The sequence below is a fragment of the Corylus avellana genome, chromosome 5 (genome assembly GCF_965113065.1).
Source record: "Corylus avellana chromosome 5, dhCorAvel1.hap1.2, whole genome shotgun sequence".
Lineage (NCBI taxonomy): Eukaryota > Viridiplantae > Streptophyta > Magnoliopsida > Fagales > Betulaceae > Corylus > Corylus avellana.
In genome coordinates this window covers 21,591,857-21,607,822 of record NC_142494.1, presented here as the reverse complement: position 1 = coordinate 21,607,822, position 15,966 = coordinate 21,591,857, and the positions used below count along the sequence as shown (strand labels likewise).

Here is a 15,966-nt window from a genome sequence, read left to right as displayed (position 1 = left end):
ATTGGAGGAATTTCCTTCAATCTAGTCTATATAAGTGACATGTGTCTTTTTTTTTTTTAATAACATGTGAAATGCACGAGTTTTTAATAAAATTTATTCAAAATCTGTTCTTACTATTAAAAAAACACGTGTTTTTCACATGTTCAAAGGATACATGTTACTTTTATAGACTATGTAACTCAGTTTGGAGGAAAACTCTATCTCTGTCATTAACTAATTGATAGGAGTTGAGTTGGTCGGTTCATCATCCACAACAATCTTTGATTTGCCTTTGCCAATGTGATTCCCATCCGTTGACAAGACCTCCACCTCTCCATCAGAAGGCCCATAATTTGATTGCGAATTCCTTGCACTGCTGATCATTTGATTGATAAGATTACTATTGATGTCACAAACAAATCTTAAGTACCAAGATTCACTGAAAACACAGAAAACAACTAGCCTCCAAGTCACCATAATCCTCATAGTACTCATATTGTCCTGCAACGAACAATGTAAATTGGATGGTTGAAAGAGTAAGTTTGCTTATACGTGAAAGCAACTTACTACCTTCTCATAAATAGAAGTATCATTTACCTTTGAGATATATGCAAGTATAGCTCATTATCCCCATAGAAAGGGTTTTGGCAAAATTCACAAATAGGGTGTCCCATAAATCCACCTTTTTCACATTAACTGCCATCAAGCTCTAAGTCACCCGCCTTTATATGCCAATTCAACTGAGATTTGTTATATAAATTTTGCTCACAGATAAATATCTGGTACACAATTCAAAGTCAAGTTCATGACATAAGATACACGTATGAGGTTCAAGATTTATATATGCTTCTAGAACAAGAGACGAATTTTAGAAAGAAATCAAACAGAGCATTTTCTGTACCTGATTCATGTTTCTAGAACTAGAGAAGAATTCTAGAAACATATCCAATGAATTTTCTGCATAAGGGGAAGAGTCTGAATGCTAAGATTGAAACACGTGCCTTTTTTAGTATACAATTAGCTAATGAAACCAATTCCTTTAACTTCTAACCTTTATATATGATATTTTCTAGAATACAATTGGCTCATAATAACAATACTTTTAACTTCCAACCTCTAAAGATGATCGAAACCAACACAAAAATGAAATTGTAAAATATTTACAACAAAATAAGAACTGTTATGTGGAAAACAATGTCTTATTCGGACAGAAATATACCAAATTAAATTAAGAATATATGCATTGAGAAAAACAAAGCTTGTTTCATGATTTAAGTAGAACAAATCAAATCTTACCGGTGATAGAAGAAATGTCGCAAGACTCAGCAAGTCAGCAGCTACTATTGTGTCGGCCCAGCCAATGAGAATCAAAATCATTACCAAAACCAGCATTAATATAAAAAGAAAATAAAGTGGAAAGAGATTCCTGGAAATACCACCAAATCATAAGAAAATCAATAATGCTACTGCAGGGTGGAAGTTTGAAATCAAATTAACCTGTAAAGGATCTGGTTTGCACCCAACGTAGCAGCGAGTGCCTCTGCAGCAGCCCACCAAACAATTTCGTTAGCATGAGAAAGTGCTTAAGAAAGTCATCCCATAGAAATCCCATGTATCCTCTGCTGTTTTGACTAAAACGAGGTCATTAGCATGAGAAAGTGCATAAAAAAGTCATCCCATACAACAGGGTCATTGGTTTTAGGTGTTAACTCAGCATATTTTCTTACGGAATAAGTTTCATATCGGAGTAGAAATCATGTTTCCTAGTAAAGTTGTGAGGATTGAAATCCTTTGTTGTCTGCACTGAATGCCTTTCCTGCATTTCCTGCATTGCTTTCATTTCCTTCATGGCCAATTTTCTCTCTTCCAGAACTATCATCAATGATATAATGTTTTCCAATATTCTTGGAAAGAAAATAAGAATAAAGCTAATAAATGATTCCCTTCACAACTACATTACCTAAAATCAGCGAGGATATAAGGAAATTGGGAACCATTCATTATGCATCAGAAATCGTACAGTTTACTACCATTGTACAATGTAAAAAGTGAAAGGATTTCCAATTCCAAGAAAATAGATTAATTAGACATACACATGCAATGCCAAACACTAGTGCACAGCCCAAGTCTCTTGAACTCAAATCCAACACCCACAAAACTCAACAGGAAGTCAAGAATTCTTCATTTCCTGAAAACATAATCAAGTCATGAGGGGTTTAACCTCTAATCAATTGAAGGGGCAAAATGATACAGAAAGGGAGGTGCCAACTATCATATACTTACAAACTCAAAATTCTTAATTCAGATTAAAGAACAAATTCATCACTTTCTGTGTTCTCTATGGGTAATTGCCACAAGTCTCTTTGCCTTTTCTTCATCTGCTTATCTTCATCTGCTTTTTTCTTTAGTTTGATCAGGACCTGGATCACAATGATCTAAAAGTGTTGTGGCATCATTACCAAGGGGATTTCTAAGGAACTTTGAATATTTTTTTTCCCTTGCTTATTTCCTTCTCCCGGGTCCCCAAGTTTTTCATTGAACCACCACCAGAAAAATGAGAACCATCTTGGATTTCTGACTCTGTTATTTTAGACTAGATTGAAGGAAATTCCTCCAACCCAGTTGAAAAAAATTCTGTCCTATTATTAACTGATTGATAGGAGTTGAGTTGGTCTGTTCATCATCCACAACAATCTTTGATTTGCCTTTGCCAATGTGATTCCCATAAGACCTCCACCTCTCCATCAGAAGGCCCATAATTTAATTGCGAATTCCTTGCACAGCTGATCATTTGATTGATAACTATTGATGTCACAAACAAATCTTAAGTACCAAGATTCACCGAAAACACAGAAAACAACTAGCCTCCAAGTCACCATAATCCTCATAGTACTCATATTGTCCTGCAACGAATAATGTAAATTGGATGGTTGAAAGAGTAAGTTTGCTTATACGTGAAAGCAACTTACTACCTTCTCATAATCAGAAGTATCATTTACCTTTGAGATATATCCAAGTATAGCTCATTATCCCCATAGAACGGGTTTTGGCAAAATTCACAAATAGGGTGTCCCATAAATCCACCTTTTTCACATTAACTGCCATCAAGCTCTAAGTCACCCGCCTTTATATGCCAATTCAACTGAGATTTGTTATATAAATTTTGCTCACAGATAAATATCTGGTACACAATTCAAAGTCAAGTCCATGACATAAGATACACGTATGAGGTTCAAGATTTATATATGCTTCTAGAACAAGAGATGAATTTTAATTCCAACAAATAATCACCAGCAGATTTACAAAATTTGTTTTTAAATGTTTTGCTTCTATGGCTGGAGGTGTTATCCAAATCCCAAGAGGAAGAGTGATAGTAGTAGGATGCAAATAAGTCTGTCCCTTAACAACTATGAACCAGAAGTTCAATCACAGATATAAAAATTCTTCCACAGATAGACCAAATAGAAAAAAGAAAAGAAACGAAAAAAAAAAAAAAACAAACAAACAAAAAAACAAAATGTAACATTCAAGGGACCAAAAAAATAAAAACAGCGTTGAACAAAAACATTACTTCTTCTGCTCTAATATTGATAAAACCCCAAAAGAAGATAATCATATATCATAAATGTCACTCTAGTCCACAATAGACATACACTAGTATATAGTGAAATTAAACTAAAGCCACCAAATACATTACACTAATCAAAGGACCCAGCCACCCATCCACAGGGCAGCCGGGGTATACAAAAGAAGTATAGGGATTTCCAATAAAATGTTTTCCAATATTCTTGGAAGGATAACCTAATAAATGATTCCCTTCGTAATTACATTCACTAAACTCAATAGAAACATAAGAAAATCGGGAACCGATCGTTGTGCAGCAGAAAATGCTGCAGCTACAACATTTATACATGTAAATCATTAATAGGATGTCCAATTCTAAGCAAATAGATTAATTAGACACACATATGCTACTCCCTTCAAATAAAATCAGACACCCGCCAAATCTCGACTGGAAATCAGCCAACCCACAAAACCCAACGATCCACCATAAGGTCCATAACTTTAACTGACCCAACTCCCAAATCCCAATGATTCAGTAGAACTCACCCACAAAACCCAACGATTCAGCAGAACTTACCGACAAAACCAACAGACAACGGCCCTGCATCCCCCATTGGCCATTGCGTATTTGATAAACCTTGTTGGTGGAGGAGCTTTTGAGGCCGTCGTTTTGCTATGTAGCAGCGCCGCACACAACACCGTTCTCACTTTCTTGCCAAAATACCATCAAGCGATAAAAAATAAGAATCCCACTTTTACCGTGCTTAGCACGCCGGCGTGCTATTTATCTTCACCCCTCCTTCTTCAAAAACATTGAACGGCTGCCACGTGTCCATCCCAACAACCACAATCAGATCACCACCATCGCTTCGAACTCATCCGTCATTAGTAATCTCAATCCACTTTTCCTACCCGAATAACCGAATAAAACAGACTTTTGAAATTTAAAATATAGGCGGTGGAGTCTCTATATATTTGAGTTTCGGGTAACAAACTTGCACGGTGAGAGTAGAATTGAGTTTTATCATCTGTCTACCGATAATCGTTTATGTTTGAAATTCTAGTCTTGCAAGAGAAGATAGAGATGACACTGCCGGTGGGATTTCGCTTCCGTCCCACCGATGAAGAGCTTATATTCGAGTATTTGTTGAGGAAGGTCAGGGGAGAAGAGCTGCCTTGGGACGGCATCCCTGAATTTGATCTTTATGGAGACAAGGCCCCTTCGCAAATATTTGGTGATCTTGGTGGTTGGGAGGAGGAAAAATATTACTTGTTCACAAGGATAAAAAAATTCAGCAAACGCGTGGCAAGAACAGCCGGCGGCGGGACTTGGCATGAAGGCTATTGTAGTCAAATATATGATAGCTCGGGTCAGTTTGTGATTGGACTCAACAAACAATTCTGTTTCAAGGTCGGACACGGATCTTCCATGAAGAAAACCGACTGGATTATGCACGAATTCTCCTTGTCGGGTGCCTTGCTGGAGGGGGAGCAAGAACAGTCGAGCACCTGGGTTCTATGCACAGTTAATAAGAAGGTAACAGAAACAAGAAAAGGCGTGAAGAGATGTTATGAGGATGTTCAGAGTCCTTGCCCCATTAGTGCCATCACCGCCGTTGAGGCTCCAACTCCATTCCGTGAAACTCCACTGCCCAAGCCACCTGGTTCATCAGTGGATGAAAGCAATGATGAGTATTTTGCTTACGTATTTTGTTAGTTTACAACTTCCTTCGCAAGAGAGTGGAACTGTTGTATATGATGTTTTGTTAAACAAATTATTATTTGAAGATGACAAGTTTCTTTTTTTTCTATTCTTTATTTTATTTTAAAAACATATAAAATAAGAATAAAGTGTGGCTAGAATAGAGTCCTTTCTTATGCAACTTGCAGAAATGCTGTTTTTCTTAAAATTATAATGATTTATGTTTGTAATTTTAGTTTTTTTTCTTAAAATTATAATGATTTATGTTTGTAATTTTAGTTTTTCTTGAAAATAATGATTTATGTTTGTAATATATTTTGACTTGATGGTTTCTTTTGTAACAATTATCTGTTGCTAAGGTTCTGAGGGATGTGTGCATCAACCAGTGTTGCTGATCTCATGTATTTGTGCAATAATATGATGGTTTTTGTGATTGTTTATTCGTTCCCTTTGAATGTCTGCTATAATATGATAGTTTTTGTCATGGTTGTTTCCTTTAATGTTGTTGGGCTTGTATGCGCTTTTGCACAGGCTTGGTAACTAACCTGTACAAAAAGGTTATTGTGTCTCACATTGATGGAAAATTCACATTCTATATTGAAAAGAAAAAAATAATACACTACATTTTTTTTACATTCATTCAAAAAAAGAAAAAAAGAAAAAAAAAAGAAAGGTGGAATATTCTTGCAATAAGCAAATTGATTACATATATATAATATAGATCATGGAACCACTAGCATCAAAAGTAACACTTCGGTCTTGCTTCTTCTTCCTTCTCCGTCAACTCTCGATATTGGTACCACTCTGCTCCGACTTTGGCCACAGGCAATGGAGGCCTAACAAAAATCTCGACTGGCTTGGGGACATGGACAGTTACATGCAGTTCTCTGGCTGTTTCTTCTATGTTTGGATCAGATATTTTGATTGATTTGCTCACTGGTTCAACACAAATCCATCCCAGACCTGATATAGCAATATCACAAGCAGGCCTGCCCAAACAAAGAGAAATTGTCCATTGACTTAGTAGTAATGAGATAAAAAAATCAGCATTTGTGGCAAGAATGCTTAAAGAGGTAAAAATATATCACTTAACATATAGGCACAAATGAACGAACTATGAAAATTAAACTCTACCTTTCCACATCTTTGAATGATATATGCAACTGGCGCTCTATTTCCAATCCTCTCCAGTCATCTGCTCCTTCTTTTCTAGTTGGAGGTACTAATAAAACGCCAAGTTCTTTCTACAACATGGTAAAAAAACTCTTTAGCCAATAAAGATACAAAAAAAGAAAAATAAAAAACACGCACAAAGCACAACAAAGAAGAAAATCAATGGAAATATGGGGCGGTGAGAGCAAGAGAGAGAAAAAAAAAAAATTTGTGGAAACTTCTAGCTTCTAATCACAAAAGTTCCTCACCATTCTGTAATCATCATGTTGGAAATATTTACAGATTCATAAACAAGATAGCAGATGAGATTTAAACTATGCACGACTGTCTGTCTAGGCTTCCATAGGAGATTGCTAATGCAGCTTTTTATGTAAGGACAGAGTACATAAATACTATCCAAGTAATACAAACAGGTAGCTGATATGCACTCTGTTGCTCTTCTCAAAAATGAATTTACAAAATATTTTATGTAGCTGTTTTACCAACAATCAAAGATGGGAAATAATAAAGAATGTGACAAGAACAATACCATAGGTTTGATGTAACAACTTTATTGTTTTAATGACAGCCATTTTAGTGCAAGAAAAACAAATAATTCACAAAGATTGCAGACAATTTAGAAAGTTGATGCTGAAACTGTACCTAATTTCAATAATTTGGCAACACACCCAGTAAGTATTTGCGACAATTTGTTGTTTTTTGTTAGTTGTGACAAAAAAAAATTGACACAGAATTTTGTGGCTAAACTAATTTGGGCCAAATGCAAGCAAAAATGACAAAAATTATGTCACAGTTGCAACTACCTTCTTGATTACCTGGTAAAATTCATCTGCTTTATCCGTGGGCACTATATGAATTTGCAAAGCCTTTGGCCCATAGAATGTCAAGCTAGTTTCCGGGAGAACCTGAAATTATCAAAATTGTTAAACACGCTGAACCAATAAAAGTTTTTTTTTTTTTTTTTTTTTAATGATAAGGAACCCCTGAGAGGGAAGGCCACTTCAAGTACAGTTTCCGGGAGAACCTGAAATTATCAAAATTGTTAAACACGCTGAACCAATAAAAGTTTTTTTTTTTTTTTTTTAATGATAAGGAACCCCTGAGAGGGACTTCAAGTACCTACCCATGAATGATAAACCCTACACCTGTGTAACATACCCCCACCACACGAATCAGTTAAATTTGGCTTTGGGCAGGGGTGTGACCCCAAGGAGTTGTTTACACTCAAAAGGATTCAAGCTTTAGACTTGATGGTTATGCCACAAAAAGTCTAGGGCCTTTATAACAAAACCTTCACCACTTGTTATGAACCAATAAAATTTTCATAACAAGTGTAACAACTAAATATGCATAAAACTAAATGATCAAAACCTTTAAGATATCAATTCTGGCAAGACCTCCCCAAAATATTGAGAACCCATTTAAGCCGTTGGATTTAACTTTGCTTGCTGTCCCATTGTCAAGGGCTACCTGAGAATTTTGTCATAGCAGAAAAATACTATGTTAAGATGGGACAATTGAGTAAGCTTTAAGGAAATACAGAGAGGACATACTAGAACAGATTGACCCCTTAGCCGACTTTGAGGAGCAAGTGCAGGTAGATCATCTGAATGAACCACCGCAGCTTGCCTATGGTGGAGATGAACTCCAGGCGTGTCATATATTTTCTGCATGAACAAAAAAGAGTTTCAGGTACCACTCATAAAATAAAAATTTACCAAAGGAAATAAAAAATGCTTACATAAGTAAACATAACAGTTTATAAAATCACAGTACAAATGCTAAAAGCATAATGAGCAGACAGATAGGCATATTTATATAAAATGGCTTACCCCTCCTCCTAGGAAAGCATTAATTTGAATTGGACCTAAGGTGGTTCCAGGAACAGCAGATTGTATTGGTTTGTATTTTTGTGCTGCCGCAGCAGCTGGATCCTTTTGTGCCATCATTTCTGAAGCCAGAATATAAAAAAAGGTTCAAAAAAGAGGGAACTAGTATATTTAGAAGGTTACAACTTGTCCCATAACATTGGCAGAGAGAAGAATGCAAAATGAAAACGTATTCTAAAATGGTCAGTGTCCACTACCTAGGACAGAACAAAATGCAGAAATTAGGTGTTTAATACAGTTCCATCAGAACGAATAGTTTTCTCTATTGTGTCCAAAGGAATGACAAAGAAAACAGAACACTAGCATGAAATATATGCGCAGCAAAGAGAGTGCAGAGAAAATATTACAATCTAAATAGTAATAAATCTCTATAAAAAGAAATGGAAAATTTAGTGTAGACCATAGTTGCTATATACGAGTTCACAATATAATTTTCCCCACCAATTTTCAGATTAATTAAAATTTTCACAACAGACAAATTAGCTAAAGTGCATGCTTGGAGAAGCAAGAGGCCTTACTCGATCACCATCCTAACAACAGTAATTAAAGGTTTCAGTCAAGATTCTAAATTGCCAACCATGACAACTTCTCTACTGATTCCTTCCTCTGTACTCTGATTTATTAGCTCCACAACCAAACAATACGTTTGAACTTAAAAAACTCACTATTGTAGTAAAGGGGTCCTCTTTCAACTCTAAATCCTGGGCCGACAAGATGGAGGAGTTGGATAATGATGTAGCAGAAGTGGACTTGAATGAATCTGCTATAACAGACCATTGCAAAGAATGGGAGAAAAAATACGAGTTGGAGATCAAAGTACTCTATCAAAAAGTGTGAAGGCCTGGAGCTTATGCCTCATTGACAAAGTCCTAGGCGGATTTGTGAACCCCAAATTGCTCACTGAATAATGCAAGCAGTCTGGAAACAAGAAGGTATAAAAGGAGGAGTTCAGATCATGCCCATCATGGGAGGCACTTACACATAATATAATTATCTTTAATTGCAGTTGTATTCCTTTATCAATCAAAAGAGTGACATAAATGGGCAAGGGCTGATGGTTAATGCCTTCCAATTAAGTTGAATGTTCAAAAAACCAATAACAAATACCTTCACCAAAATTAATGAAACACAAAGAAAAGTTACATTAACTTACTAAGTAAAGCATTGATAAATGCAGATTTCCCAACATTAGCTGCGCCCTGAAGGAATGGTAATAAACTATCATAAACGTAATCACTTCTATAAACTGGTGAGATATTAATTTTGATAAAATTGCAGAAATGCAGACAACTGTCTATTAAATAGAAAAAAACCAAGGACCAACAAACAAAAAGCAATAATAAGTGCCAATTATTTTCATCCTCCATTTAAAAACCAAAGAATTACAAATCGAATGGTTGGAAAAGTTTTACCTTTCACAATGCAACAAGATTTACAGCTAAACATTAGCATATTAATCAAAGAATGTTCATAATAATGTTACAAAATATGCCGCACACCTACATATCATGCCAGTCCTATTTTATGTATAATGCACAAATATTTTTTCATTTGTAAGTTACATACCCAGTGACTTTTGAACCCAAGACCATATGTATGGGGGAGGAGGTGCCATTTCAGCCATAATAAATCAAACAAAATAGAAATTATACTCATTTCTTAACATATGTACAAGGGTTGCACTCCTTTTGCACATTTATATTATTGTAATATATATACAATTTAGTATCTAAGAAATTAAAGTTATCAAATTTGCTTACTCCTAAGGATGATTCTTCATTGTTCTTTTCAAAGGCCCTAGCTTCCAAGCCCCTCTTTTTGGGCTAAATTTATAAATATATTCATCATGAACTAATGAGCATGAGTTACAACCGAATCAACAGAAACAACTCTGGTAAGAGATAACAATTAGAATGTATATTTTTCATTTTCAAAGTATACATAGCCTTATGAGCAGGAATTCAACAAAGGGACTAATGCCATGACAGTTCAGTAAGAATATCAATATAGTAAGAACAATTGACATTTCGACCCTACTTTGTGCATTAATGGGGAGCTTCCAATTCAGAAATTTACTAACCAGAATGTAAACATCCCGCCCCTGCATCAAAGAATCAACTCAAGAACTTGAGAAAAAAAACAAAGAGCAAATAAATAGATATTTAAAATTGCTTCATGCATTATAAGCCAAAATTTAAAGTTTATTTACTGATGAATATGACATATTATATCATGAGGAAAGAATTAGCTTGGTAAGGAAAAGCTATACAGTTGCAAAACATGAATAACAAAAGGAAGCAAATAGAAGTCTAGGTTGGTGGCTAATTTCACTAATGGGATGGTAAAGTTTTTTCTATCATACATAACATTGACAGTTTATCAGGAACTTTTTTTTTTATAAGTAGTTCCAGGAAACTACAAGTCAAACCCATAAGTCAAGGACCACATTTAGTACAACATTGACATTCCAATTCCATGTTTTCTATTTTTTATATACACTGTGTCCAATTCTCTGTCTCCAACTCAGCTCTAATTAGCTGTTATAAGTCTATTACATTTGAAAAAGAGAGAACTTTTGGACATTTTCCTGGGCTGTCTTGTTTGCTTGATCTGATTAATCCCCCAGTGGGTGTGGACAATAACGGTAGTTTGCTACAAGATGTGAGCTTTTTGTACATTAATAATGGTATTCCATACTGTAAGAGGTAGGAGATTCAGGAGATTCCATACTTTATATATTGCCACTTTGATACCGTGTACAGAAAAGATCTTCACCAACAAAAAAGATATCCATTTTTATTTTTTTACTTTGTTTTGAGGATTTTCTCCATCTTGTTTCAGAAAGACGCAGGTTGAATATCTTGTATCATATAAGCACCAGATAAGCCAGAAACCTAGAGACATCCATTCCAGATGCTCATACCCAAGTCCCATGTAAAATAGCTTCCCAGCTTGGGTGGAGATCATGGTACTGATTTCAACTTTGGAGATATTTTCTGAAATATTAACCGCATTTTCAAATAGAAAACTATGAAAAAAAATCACTATATCATTAACTTCCAGCAATTACCACTTGCTTTCATTAAGTTATATTAGTAGCATTTGGAAGGGTATTCATAGAGGAGGAAAAAACCTTTTTTTCCTTTTGAATTTCTGATGCAACTCCTACTATGCCAACCAAAGACTTTGAACTTGTCAGATGGACACTCAGAACACTGCATAAATAACAGACTTATAAGTGTGCAACCCTAAGCATGCTGCAGGTAAGCTTTTGGTCATTTGAAAAGAAAAAAAAAATCCTATTGTGGAAACTGCATGAAAACTGTACAAGAACCACAAGCTCAACTCACTGTGAGGCTTGAGCAACATTTATTTTCATGTTATGAACTTATGTAACAACGTATCCTACAAATTAAAACGCTTGCAAAGAGAGGAAAAAAAAATGTTTCTCTTCTAAAAAAGAGTCCAAACTTACTTAAGCTTCTTCTTTGTAGTGGCCTCTACTACCCAATCACCAACACAATTTAGATCAGTCCCTTTTGGTAGGAGATCAACCTGAAAGTGAAAAGTGTGATCATTATCTGAATCACCCCATTGTACGATGATATTAGATACCAACATGCAGATTATTACCTTTGTCACAACTAATATTATTGGATTTGAACCAGCAAGATCACGCACACGAGCCAAAAAGCTGCCATTGAAGTCCACAATATCAACCTAGAGATTATTAACAAAAATAATTAGAGAAACGTGCCTATCATAGGCTTTATGAATTTCTACTATTTCTATCATTAAATTGTAATAAATATGAGATCACCTAACAAAATGTCTAGTGACGAGTGCAGAAAATGAGTCAGATCATATAAACATCTTTATGAGTCCTCTTTAGGGTAATATATGAAACTAGGACCTTTCCCTTCTCCACCATGCCACTTTATCAGCTGAATCATATGTGGGCGGCCATCTTTTTGTTAGATTATTAAATCATTTCTTGCCCAGATAACCTGGATATGATACACTATCATTACAAAATTTTACACTACAAGTGAGACAGGAAAAGTTTCTTCGTCATTCTCAGGTATTTATTGAATCCTATACAATTTGGCAAATAGACAATGTTACTTAGACAACATGCAATATACTTGCTTATAGGAACAGCATATCAGGAAGATGAAAGCAAGAAAATATTCGTGTTAATCCACATACATTAAAACATGTTTAGACTGCCAAAGGGTGCCTACATAGTACTAGGCCTGACATTCACTTACCATTCCTCGTGTGTACTGAAGCTCAGCTCAAAGCAATTGATCGAAATTTTTAGTTAATGATAACAATAGCGATAAATAAATAAAAGGGAATGGAGCCTTCCATCTAAGCATCAATGCATAGAAACCCCCTCCCACCCCAACCCTCCTCTCTTGCTCTTTGCTTCAGGCACGCACACAATTGTGAATTTATATTTACTTACAGATGGGTTAACTACAATGAAAATAGTGCCCGCCACAAAAATAAAATGAATGCTGGCCTAGGAAGGAAAAACTATTACAACTAAAAAGAAAAAGGTTTTAAGGGATTTCCTCTAGCTTCTACAAAAGCAAATGGCTGTACTCCCTAATACATTTGCAAGCCCAAGCAAATTAGTATTACCCTAAAATGCCAGCTAAGCCCCCAACCAGAAGTACAATTACAGGTATATAAATTCTTCCACAAATGGAGCCAAAAAAAAAAAAAGTTCATAAGCAACTTATCAGACCAACCAGAAATAGAGCAGACCTCCATACATTAATCATATTCTAGGGTCATCAAGGCAACCCATTTACTTCATCACAAAGCAAAAGTCAGACAGGTGGCACTCACCAGTTTAACAATCAACACTTTTTCGTGGCGCAAGTGAGATAGCTTCTCCCTAAGTTGTTCAGCTGTCACAAACTGTTTTCCGCCGGGATAACCTCCATTTCCACCGACTGCAGTTATCATGTGCCCGTGTGACAGTAGCCGGCACCGCCCGCATAGAACAGTTCTAAGCTGGCGGTGTTTCCTCTTCTGCACAATTATTTACATTCCCGAATCGCTCTCTTGTCAGGGGATAAAACTACAAATATACAGATACCAATCAACGCAATTTGACAAAACTCAATTTCTGACAAAGGACGCGATAACCAAACGTGAACGTTTGGTGGAAATTTCTTTGCCACTCCCTTTTTTTTTTAACACAACAATTCATATCCAATTATCAACTAGAATTCAGTATGTAATTTCTACCAGTTCATAGGTCTGGGAATCCACATAGCCCGGAGCATCCGATTCCGAGGTCTGCAACGGAGCCCCACACCCATAACAAGAAGCCACTGCAGTGGAAACCTTCAAGGGCTTCTCCTTCTTCGTCTTCTTCTTCTTGAACTTACTATTCTCTTCGGCCACGAGCTTCGCGGCCTCGAGGGACCGGTGGTGTTCGAGAAATCTCTGGCCCCGGGTGGGAGCAGCGGGTCCGGTCCCATCGGGTCCGGGTACGGAGTCCGAGAAATGGGTCTCTGAGACAGAGGCCGTGTGGTGGGCATAATGCTGTTCCTGTGTAGAAGATCTGCAGAGTATGAGAGTGGGCTTTGTGTGCGTTTTGGGAAGTTTGGAGGCAGAGATTGTGAGGTGCTGGGGAAAAAAGAGAGGAGAAAAGGAAGCCATGTGCTGCTGTTGTGGAGGTTTAACGGTGTAAGGGTTTAGGCCTGTTGATTCTGTGTGGAAGATGAGAAGCGCAGTGGAAGCATGTGCATATACGAAGGTACACATTATGGACTATTTATCCATCTAAAATAAGAATGATCTATATACGTCATATGATAAGATAAGATACGGGCAGAAATTTCCATCAAACTGGATTTGAGAAAATTTTCTTTAATTGAGTCTAATAGTTTGTCATGCGTCTTTTATTACGTGAGAAGTGAATAATTTTAGAAGTTACTCTAAAAATAGAGTGACTTTTAAAAATGGAGTGACTTTTAAAAATGGAGTGACTTTTAAAATTACAATTTAATCAAAATTAAATAATGATCAATCAAAAGGTTAATGATAATTTTAGAAGTCATATTATTCTTAAAAGTAACGACTTCTAACATTACTCATAAGAGACACATGACTTTTTAGTATAGTTAACCGTTAATTCTTTTTTGTGTAAATTTAACTATACTTCTTACACTCGAACATAAAAAACAGACTCCCAAAAGAGAGCTTGAAGCTTGAATTTAAAAAAGAGTTAGATAAGAGATGTACAAGAGCAGCATGGGACCAAGTCCCAGCAAGGGGGATGAGCTCCCTTCTTCAGCAAAAAAATAGAAGAGGTCTCCTTAATAATACTAGAAGTTATTTTTGTATTATTCTAAAAATAGAGTGACTTTCAAAATTACAATTTAATCAAAATTTAATAATAATTAATCATAAATTTAATGATAATTTTAACAACCACATTATTTTTGAAGTGATACAAGTGAGAAATCTAGCCTTACTTGAGGTTGGAAGTGCTGTCCATTAAAAGAGGAGAGGCTCCAAGGGACTCACGACCGAGAAGCAAGACCGGGCAAGGTGAATTTTGGATTTCCTTTGAAATTCTTGAGATTCCCATTATTTCAGCCTTGATTTTTCTGCAATTAGGGGATAGAAATTGATTTCTGTAAGTTGATTTGGGTGTTTTTTTTCCTGATGATTTAATGGGTTTATCGGTGATATAAATTATTTGGATAATAAATTCGGTGATGTTTTTGAATGATATACGGTTGATTTGGAAAAGAATTGAGCAAGTTTGAGGTTTCGGTTTGTACTGATTTATTTATTTATTTATTTTATATATAAGTCTGAATTTTTGTTGAGTTTTGTTGTGGTCCAATCAGTGAGAGTTTCTCTATTTATTTTGATGACCATATAAATATTTTTGATGGATGATTATGTTGTGTTGGAATGGTAATGGTTGTGGGTATTGTAAGCATATCGATTGTAATAGTTGTGGGTATTCTGGCTGTGTTCTATAGGAGGGTTGAATAGGATTGTTTTGGTTCAAGAATTTAATTTCAAAAGGGGTATATGATATACTATAGATATTTTTGTTAGTAAGAGATATAATTTTAGACAGTTTAACAACTAATAAAGTTTTAGGATCTTTAATTCAGAACTAAAAGGGTGGAGAACGGTCCAGAAAATAAATTATGGACAAAAGTTGCATTTTCTAAGAAATAATTTTTTAAGCAAGTTTACGTGATAAATTTTAGGGAATTACGTGTCAGATGTAGAAACGACAAGGTCATGCGACACTAGGGACGTGGGTTAAGGTTAAACAATCTTGATGAGAAAATGAATTCTATTTTTAAAAATAGTTATATTTCTAGAAATTGATGTATAAAGATATTTTCTTGGACAAATTCAATATTAATTTTAGGGAAATGTTAGACATCCCATAACTTCATTTCTAAAAGTTGTTCACAAATGATGTGTTACCATCCCATGAGTTGGTGACACACTTCCTAAAATAATAAATCTCATAAGATAGTGACACATCATTTGAGAACTAACTTTTGGAAATTAAGTTTTGGGATATGTAGTACTCCTCTTAATTGTATAACTATATACACGGATGCCTTATGTTTTAATAAACAAAGAAAATTTATCTTTCAA

General features: G+C 35.5%; 2 protein-coding genes and 1 long non-coding RNA gene across 7 annotated transcripts; 1 reads left to right on the top strand and 2 right to left on the bottom strand.

Annotated features, from left to right (window-relative positions):
• Window positions 1-212: 212 nt before the first annotated feature.
• On the bottom strand, window positions 213-1,334 carry LOC132181498 (uncharacterized). Of its 3 annotated transcripts, none has more exons than XR_015912170.1 (3): window positions 1,276-1,334; window positions 577-758; window positions 213-480 (listed from the first exon to the last, which is right to left on the bottom strand). It is a non-coding gene; the product is annotated as an uncharacterized LOC132181498 (long non-coding RNA). The 3 variants fall into 3 exon arrangements; XR_015912171.1 differs by having other exon boundaries at window positions 577-701; XR_015912169.1 differs by lacking the exon at window positions 1,276-1,334 and having other exon boundaries at window positions 577-1,266.
• A 3,293-nt stretch (window positions 1,335-4,627) lies between these two features.
• LOC148585920 (NAC domain-containing protein 83-like) lies at window positions 4,628-5,260 on the top strand. The gene has a single exon (XM_088516828.1). It carries the CDS (start codon window positions 4,628-4,630, stop codon window positions 5,258-5,260), a length of 633 nt encoding a protein of 210 aa, XP_088372954.1.
• Window positions 5,261-5,924: 664 nt separating this feature from the next.
• On the bottom strand, window positions 5,925-14,086 carry NOA1 (P-loop containing nucleoside triphosphate hydrolases superfamily protein). Of its 3 annotated transcripts, XM_059594323.2 has the most exons (13): window positions 13,573-14,086; window positions 13,168-13,353; window positions 11,941-12,027; window positions 11,783-11,862; window positions 11,441-11,522; window positions 10,388-10,408; window positions 9,461-9,506; window positions 8,251-8,369; window positions 7,972-8,085; window positions 7,790-7,888; window positions 7,234-7,323; window positions 6,380-6,489; window positions 5,925-6,234 (listed from the first exon to the last, which is right to left on the bottom strand). In XM_059594323.2, the coding sequence occupies exons 1-13, from the start codon at window positions 13,987-13,989 to the stop codon at window positions 5,985-5,987; spliced, it is 1,701 nt and encodes a 566-aa protein (XP_059450306.2). In that variant the 5' UTR covers window positions 13,990-14,086; the 3' UTR covers window positions 5,925-5,984. The 3 variants fall into 3 exon arrangements, with proteins under 3 accessions (XP_059450306.2, XP_059450307.2, XP_059450308.2); XM_059594324.2 differs by lacking the exon at window positions 9,461-9,506 and having other exon boundaries at window positions 10,345-10,408; XM_059594325.2 differs by lacking the exon at window positions 9,461-9,506 and having other exon boundaries at window positions 10,388-10,410; window positions 11,442-11,522.
• Window positions 14,087-15,966: the final 1,880 nt, after the last annotated feature.

What these genes read in the sequence shown, in the direction of transcription:
- LOC148585920 (XM_088516828.1), top strand. Translation starts at nt 4,628, where the DNA reads ATGACACTGCCGGTGGGATTTCGCTTCCGTCCCACCGATGAAGAGCTT.
- NOA1 (XM_059594323.2), bottom strand. Translation starts at nt 13,989, where the DNA reads ATGGCTTCCTTTTCTCCTCTCTTTTTTCCCCAGCACCTCACAATCTCT. An exon ending in AAATTCAAAAGGAAAAAAAG is followed by an intron (nt 10,409 to 11,440) that starts GTTTTTTCCTCC and finishes TCTTTGATGCAG; the next exon opens with GGGCGGGATGTTTACATTCT. An exon ending in ATGCTTTCCTAGGAGGAGGG is followed by an intron (nt 8,086 to 8,250) that starts GTAAGCCATTTT and finishes TTGTTCATGCAG; the next exon opens with AAAATATATGACACGCCTGG.